The sequence below is a fragment of the Azolla caroliniana genome, unplaced genomic scaffold (assembly GCF_043228905.1).
Source record: "Azolla caroliniana isolate FFs.n. ecotype wild unplaced genomic scaffold, voAzoCaro1.0.p SCAF_1410, whole genome shotgun sequence".
Lineage (NCBI taxonomy): Eukaryota > Viridiplantae > Streptophyta > Polypodiopsida > Salviniales > Salviniaceae > Azolla > Azolla caroliniana.
Window position 1 is genome coordinate 182 of NW_028231845.1, and position 8,681 is coordinate 8,862.

The 8,681-nt window shown below is 38.1% G+C and overlaps 1 protein-coding gene across 1 annotated transcript; it reads right to left on the bottom strand.

Moving 5' to 3' along the window:
- Window positions 1-6,335: 6,335 nt before the first annotated feature.
- Window positions 6,336-8,675, bottom strand: LOC147847173 (pentatricopeptide repeat-containing protein At3g57430, chloroplastic-like). The gene has a single exon (XM_087339484.1). It carries the CDS (start codon window positions 8,588-8,590, stop codon window positions 6,737-6,739), a length of 1,854 nt encoding a protein of 617 aa, XP_087195610.1. The 5' UTR covers window positions 8,591-8,675; the 3' UTR covers window positions 6,336-6,736.
- Between the last annotated feature and the right edge of the window lie 6 nt (window positions 8,676-8,681).

Below are 8,681 nucleotides of genomic sequence, written 5' to 3' on the forward strand. Positions count from 1 at the left end.
GCTTGGCTCATGCATTGACTAGAAACTCTTAGAGTACCAATAGATATGCAATGGGGAATCTATACGTTATATGAATCACCATTGAGAAAAATGCCTCCTCCTAATTGATTGTTGGAGGTTGTGGCTCACAAAATTAGAGTGAAACTAAGATGCCCACAATCACCCAATCTACTCCAATCTTTATATAGATGAGGTATGCAATTGCATATAGAGGAATAGGTCTTTTGAGTGGAAAAGGTGCACATGCCTAGGAGGAGCAATATTGGGCCTTGATTCTCCTAAGGCAATCTGTGCTTGACATGGATATGCAACCAATCTGAAAGAAAAGCAACAATGTTACTAACATTTCTTGAGTTTTATATGAGCACAATATTGTCTTCAACTTATAAACAATATGCCCACATTAATGTATAATGTTATGTTAACTAGATGATTATGCAATCCAACTCAAAATGTGCTCATGATGATTTACAATAGAATATTAAAATCATATATAGATGGGATACTTGTTAGAAATACTGAGAATCGATTAGATAGGTATATAGAGTTACAACCCCAGAGATGGATATACGAACACAAAACTTCTATTACATATGAGAGTAGCTCACAATGGTAGTTCACCTATGCACTCACACCTTAGAGCTTAGATGGGATCTAGACCAGCCCACTACAAAATTAGTGGGGACTGATAATCGATCCAACCACTGTGTAAGAAAGTGGATTATATTCTATGTTTGGTTTGAGTATAACATTAAATGTGAAAATCAGTTGATAGTAGTGGAGATTCCTTTTCTGTCAACTAATTTGTCATTTAATATGACCCAACTCCCTAGATACAGGCTAGTGCTAGATAGACCTTGTATGAAGTCAATGGCACATCCTTCAAGACTAAGTACATCATAACTTGCCCACAAAATATTCTAGTTGACTTGAATAGCCAATCCTATTAGCCTACTTCTCTCTTTCCTAAATACATTGTGTCCTACGCATCTACGGTTTCCTAAATTGACACCTTATCAACCCATATGATCGAGTTGCAGACTAGCTTCTCCTCACTTGGGGCGCTATCACAAAATGTGCACTCTAAGAGCACGTATGGGGATAGATTTACAACTTGGGGCTGATCATTGATTATATCTAACAATACTGCCATGGCATAATATGGTTTTGTGCTTGTAAAGCAGTGTTCCTGCATGAATAAATAATGTTTTATGTTTTTTTATCTGTCAGGCCATATAAATGTGGTGGTTCTTTCACATTTTATTATAATTATTCTTCTTACAATCCAAGCTGAAAGAAAAGCAACAAAGATGTATAAATATCTTTTAAGAGGCCAAAATGGACTATCACCAAACAAGAGGTTACATCTTAAAATGTTGTCTCATCTTTGCGAACAGCAAAACAAAAATAATCTATCTAGATAAAATTAGAAGTGACTAAAGAACTACATTGTCTATGAATGTAAGATTCTCAAATCAGATAAATTGTAATTTTTTCTTCGAAAAATCTCTAGCATAAGTCAATCCAAAATGGTGAAATCTAAAGCAAGGGAAGCACCTACAATGATAGGAGATCATGGCCTTTATCTATCGATGACAAGGGTGGTGAGATTGTGGTCCACAAGGCAAAGGCTTACATGCACAACAAATTGTTATTGCCTGATCTATTGTAACCCCTTTGCAATGTCTTAGTCGGGAGCTCACTTGTGTAGCCCTTAGTTGACTTGTGGGATGAATAACATAAAATAAAATACAAGTGATGGGGATACAAAACGTTATTATTGTTCTTTGTTGATGAGGTTGTGTGGTGGTATTGTTGTCCAACAACTTCTTGCTACACCCTTAGGTTCTAGCAAGAACATTCCATTGTCTTGGTTAAAAAGGAATGGTATCTCCCTCTTATTTCATAAAAACCCCTACAATGACAAACATAGGATTATTCAGATTTCATTCCCTGATGATGCAATTGGCAAATTCTTTGTTCCAAAGTTGTGTGCATATCCAACCTCAAACTCTAATTATATGTGAAGGGGTCTGCAACTGCCCCTACCACATTGCAATGCATGGTATAGATGTATGTCCATATAAAAGGGCCTAATAATGTATGTAAAAAGTGTGCCTTACAGTGGGTCACCTTTTCCTCTCCCATGAAGAATTGCGGTTTTGAACTTGTTATCCATGCTTGAGTGGTGTTAAACACCATAGCTTTAGTTTTATCTAGGGTTACCGACAAATCTTTGTCAGTACAAAGTGGTTTTAAAAGCATTTAGAAGCATTTGCGGTCACTCCAAAGAATCGGAGATCAGCACAATATCATCAGCATATAGTAATATTTATATGGCTATACCCGCTACACATGTCCTTGAACTGCCAAATCTCTCAATGCAATGTAATATTTTATTTATATGGAGACAGGAGAGTGGGTGGTAGTGGGTATCCTTATTTTACTCCAAGTGTGCTACCCACAGCCTTCTACAACCCATTGGTTAGAAAATCACACTTTTTCCTTACACAAAGGCATAGATTACCTATTGCAAATTTGAGGGACACCAAGGCCTTCTAGCTTCTGCATTAGTTGAGTGTGAAGTCAATTTGAGGTGTATAAGAATAAAGCATGATATGAAAGGTTCAAGAGTTAAAAGACGAAGGAACTTGAAGGGATATAATGTTAGAGGCGTTTTTCAAAAGTAGAGAAAGCAGAAAAAAGAAAAAGAAAAAAAGACGCAGAAAAAAAACAAAAAAGGCAGGGCAAAGAAAAAAAGCTCATAACTTGTTCATCTCATATCCAAATTTCAAAAGAAAAGATTCGTAAGAAAGCTAACAAAGAGATCTTTCTTGTATGACAAATTTGGGATGACAAAGCAGAAATAGTGATATAAAAAAGGGAAAAGTACCAGGATACCCCTGGAAGTTCATCTAGTTACCAGAATGCCCCTGGAAGTTCCAAATTTACCAAACTACCCCTATGTCCAAAAAATTACACTTTATAAAGTAATTATACACTCAAATCTACAAGCCCTATTTACCAAAGATGGAAGAAATGGACCCGAACTAGCCCTATGTATCAAAGATTTGAGTGTATAATTACTTTATAAAGTGTAATTTTTTGGACATAGGGGTAGTTTGGTAAATTTGGAACTTCCAAGGACATTCTGGTAAATAGACGAACTTCCAGGGGTATCCTGGTACTTTTCCCTATAAAAAAACACCTCACATAAACTCGAGGATATGTAAAAAGAAAAGACAAAGAAAAAACAAGAACAACGCAACCAAAAACCTATAAATAGGAGGGCAAGAAAAAAGGGGGGAGAGGGAGGAAGAATAGAATATGTACAAGAAGGGGGGAGTAGGAATAAGAAGGCTAGAAGTGAGAGGAGTCTTGGTAGAAGAAAAAAAGAAGAAGGAAAGACTATTATGAACTAGTATCATTGAGATTAGAGTAGTTATTTGGGGTTGTTACTTTTGGAGTCTAAGAACATGGTATTGTTTTCCTAATGGTTTATTAAAGTATTCCTAATGGTTGATTTGTTCTCAAAGACGAGACAACACTCAAGATGTAATCTCTTATTTGGTCTTATAGGCCATTTTGGCCTCTTAAAAGACGTTAATATATCTTTCTTTCTTTCTTCCTAATGGTATTGTTTTCCTAATGGCAATTTGCCGTGCACGGAGGCCCCGGCCCCATGGACCACGACGTCAACACCCTTCTCATCGACAGATAAAAGCCATTATCTCCCACCATCATAGGTGCTTCCCTTGCTTCAGAGACATTTCCATTCTGGATCGACCTATGCTAGAGATCTTTCAAAGACAAAAGCTTCAATATACCTAACTTGAGAGTCTCACATGTGCCAAAAACCAGATTCCCTCATTTCTTTTCTTTTCATCTTATTTACTTTTATATTTACTGTGTAATATTTATTTTATTTTGATTTGTTCTCAAAGACGAGACAACACTTAAGATGTAATCTCTTATTTGGACTTATAGGTCATTTTGGCCTCTTAAAAGACGTTAATATTTCTTTCTTTCTTTCTTCCTTTCTTCCTTCCTCTTCTCTTCTCTATAATAACCGAGGCATTGTTATGATCAGTGACATTTATCCCACGTCTTTGGGAGCTCCCTAAACAAAGGTACCCAAGGTTGGCACTTATGTCATCAAGACAACTGGCTGAAAATGGAGACACTCATTGTTGGTATTCTGAAATGCAGCAATGGTTCGAGTCACATGGCATGAGTATAAATGCAGTACCCCCGTTCCAATATAGCTTGGACTGTCCCCATCTAAATATGACCAAAGTGGAAAAGAACAAAGTGATCTGAACTGATATTATTAACTTGGAAAACAAGATAACATGGATCAGCCCCAAAATACCACTTGGTACAAAGATGGCCGACTATAAGACACATTTCTTCCACACATCGGTGGATGGATTCGTTATCAGGCCACCTTATATGGACATACATCTATCCTATGAGTTGCGTAGTGTGATAGGCCAGCTGCGAACTTCATCACATCAGCTACAGATTGAGGTAGGCAGATATACACGACTACCTCTAGAAGAGAGAATTTGCCAATTGTGTCATCAAGGAGTGGAATCTGAGGAACACTATGTTTGTCACTGTACTGTCTTTTATGAAATCAGAGGGAGATATCATTGCCTATTTAAACAAGGGTTTGGCCCACTACGCAAGGTAATGGAATATGAGGACAAACGATGCCTAGGACTTTTCTTGCTAGAGCTCAAGAGACATCGGGAAAACTTGTTAAAGAATACAACCACACAAGCTCATCCACAAAGAACAATTACAACATTCTTTAGCCCCATCACTCCTACAAATGCTACAAGTCCATCACGGGATACACAAATGGGCCCAAACCAGGACATAACGAAGGGGTTACAATTGATCGGGCAATAGCAATTTGCCATGCACATAGGCCCTGGCCACATGGACCACGACCTCAACACCCTTCTCATCGACAAATAAAAGCCATTATCTCCCACCATCATAGGTGCTTCCCTTGCTTCAGAGACATTTCCATTCTGGATCGACCTATGCTAGAGATCTTTCGAAGACAAAAGCTACAATATACCTAACTTGAGAGTCTCACATGTGCCAAAAACCAGATTCCCTCATTTCTTCTCTTTTCATCTTATTTACTTTTATATTTACTGTGTAATATTTATTTTATTTTGATTTGTTCTCAAAGACGAGAAAACACTCAAGATGTAATCTCTTATTTGGTCTTATAGGCCATTTTGGCCTCTTAAAAGACATTAATATATCTTTCTTTCTATCTTTTTTCTATATCTCTCTATCACTGAACATGCAAAACAAGATGGAAGGCAGAAATAAATTCTCTTTTTGTTGGCTCTGCCGTCCTCTATAAGGGTTTGAATGTCAATATGTTATCCGTAGTTGTGAACTCTTTTCAAACGTCTACATTACCAGCTGAAGAGAGCCGTTCCTCTCAGCCCATACACTCAAAATTCTCGCGCTAGGATTGAGCCATATAGTTTAGCAAAATAATGGCCAATCATGATTGTCCTATATTTGATCGTCATCATGGGGTCTCCTGTCTTGAATTCTGGCACAATGGTATGTTCTGTCCAGCTAGTTGGAAAAACGTCAGAAATAGCTCTATTAAAGATGTGTGCTTGCAAAGGAAGCAAGGTGTCCCCGACATAGATAAAGTGCTCATTTACCAATTCATCATGACCCTAGGCCTTCCCAAATTGTAACCAATCAATGTTGTTTCTTTCATTTTTGGGAGAAAGAGACATTATTGATAACTATTGGTGATTGTCCTAGTCCTATATTTGATTGCCATCATGGGGTCTCCAGTCTTGAATTCTGGCACAATGGTATGTTCTGTCCAGCTAGTTGGAAAAACATCAGGAATAGCTCTATTAAAGATGTGTGCTTGCAAAGGGAGCAAGGTGTTCCCAACATAGATAAAGTGCTCATTTACCAATTCATCATGACCCTAGGCCTTCCCAAATTGTAACCAATCAATGTCATTTCTTTCATTTTTGGGAGAAAGAGACATTACTGATAACTATTGGTGATTGAATGGATCCTCAGCTAGATTTGGCTTTAGACTAATTTGTATCAGGAGACCATTTTGAACATTGGCAAAAGTCATTGATTCACAGAACATTCATTTCCACCTCTATCAAAACATCAGGGAAATCTGTGTGTAAGGGGGCAAAGCAACCAAATGCACCTGCATGTTGTTCAATATAAAACCTCTTACACTACTTGGAAGAAAAACATGTATACGTATACACACTAACTCGCTCCATCATCCCCAATTCAAATGCCCAATGTTTCCCGCTCTATCTTAAGGAACAATTCATTGAAAGATACACAACTTATGTTTCCCTATCTGAGATATGTGTGGAGACTGAGTTGCAATTATTCAATTTTTTCAAGCTCCACAAACAATCTCATCAAGCATATTGAGCAAGAAAAGTTTGTTCTGATTTAGTCTAAAAGCATTTGGCAATGGTAAACGATCCTGTACAAATGCAGTGTCCTTGTCAATTATTATTATCAGCTACTTTGGAGCACTGATTTTGCCCACCTTGTCCCAATGATTCTTTCTTTGGATTAACACATCCATTTGAAGTTTTTCCATAACGTAATAGGCAGCTTTTTTGAGTAAGTTGCAATACGAAGCATGTAGACTATAGAAAAGTATTTAGTTTTTTTCTCCTTTTTGCATAACATGAAATTAACAAGAGCTTTGTGTGGGGCCTACCAAATGATTGAATGCATAGTTGCCAAGGCGCACATTTCCTACAGTTTTACATACATCTAAGACTGTATTCCATGTAGCACCATAAATAGAAAACGGTAACTTCTTGATCATCCATATGGCTTCATATATTTGTCCCATGCAGCTAAGGTTATCAACTATGCAAGCATGGTGCTCTGCAGCTGGAACAATGCCATAGTCTTTGCTCATACTCTCAAAGTACGCATGGCACTCGGCAAAAAGCCGTGCCCGATTGCATGCATTAAGGATGATGATAAAGGTTACCTCATCTGGCTTTACACCTTCTTTTAGCATCTTTTCAAACCCTTCAAGAGCAGTTATACTTTCTCCAAATTGAGCATACCCCATAATCAATGAATTCCATGAGACTACATTGTGAAGAGGAAGTTTATCAAAGATTTGTTTCGCTATTGTAAGCCACCCAAACTTAGCGTACATATCGACTAGGCTACAGCCAATGGAAAAATCTCCTTCCAAAAGCCCTTTTCTTGTGATTGCAGCGTGTATTTCAGTACCTTTACTTATTGCTCCTACGTTTCCACAAACTTTCATAGTGAAAACAAAGGTGACCATATCTGGTAAGAGACCCTCCAACTGCATCTCTTCAAAACATTTTAGTGCCCGCTCATTGTCTCCTGATTCAATATATCCTGAAATCAAAGCATTCCACGACACAACATTTCGAAAGGAAAGCTTATCAAACACTTCTTGTGCTTTCCCAGCAAGACCACATTTTGCGTACATATCGACCAAGCTACTGCCAACAAAAACATTGCTTTCCAGCAATTCCCTTCTATCGATCTCACTATGTATTTCAATACCTTTATTACCTGCAACTCCTGTGCTAGCACATGCTTTTAGAATACACACAAGTGTGAGAGCATTTGGAGGAACACCTTCCATTTGCATTTGCTGAAAGCATTTTAGTGCATCCTTAGCATAACCATGTTCAGCATATCCTGCTATTAATGATGTCCATGACGCAACATCTCGACCAAGGAGTTTATCAAACACTTCTTGTGCCTCTGAAAGCAAGCCAAATTTGGCATACATGTCAACAAGAGCGCTTCCAACAATAATATCCCCTTCCAAGGTGTTGTTCTTTCTAACATAGGCATGTATTCTCTGCCCCTCTTCTATCGCTAGTATACTGTGGCAAGCTCTTAAAGTGCAAACAATAGTGACAACATTCGGGGAAATACCCTCTTTTAGCATCTCTCTAAAGCATTCTAGTGCTTTTTTCCCAAGGTCATGTTCAACATACCCTGCAAGTAATGCAGTCCATGACACAACATTCCGGACAGGAAGATGTTCCAATACCTCATGTGCCATTATAAGAACACCACATTTCATATACATATCAACCAAGGCACCACCAAGGAAAGGGTTGTTTCTTGTGAGCAAACCAAGTCTTTCAATCTCCCCATGGATATAGTTGCCCTTGCTGAATGCTCTTATGCTTCCACAAGCTTTCAACATACAAACAAATGTTACTGCATTCGGATAAACCCCTTCGATCTGCATACGATCAAACATATCAATGGCATCATTTGCACATCCATTGTCACTGAATCCTGAGAGAAGACGAGTCCACATGACCACGTTCCGGATCGGAAGTTCCTCGAACACTTGATATGCTCTAGTAAGAGAGCCACATTTCACGTACATATCAACCAAAGTGTTTCTAATCCAGATTTCTCTCTCAATCACCCCAGTTCTAACCATTTCAGTATGGATATTGAGACCTGTTTCAAGGTCTTTCCTCTTAGCACAACCTTTCAGTACGTGCAGGAAAGCATGGATGGCCATTACTATTATAATGGATGCCCATTATATATAAATGTAATGACCATGATAACCATGTTCCTTGTCTTAGATCAGTTGTGTACTTTCTGGCATT

Coding starts and splice junctions, on each gene's coding strand:
- LOC147847173 (XM_087339484.1), bottom strand. CDS start 8,590: ATGGCCATCCATGCTTTCCTGCACGTACTGAAAGGTTGTGCTAAGAGG.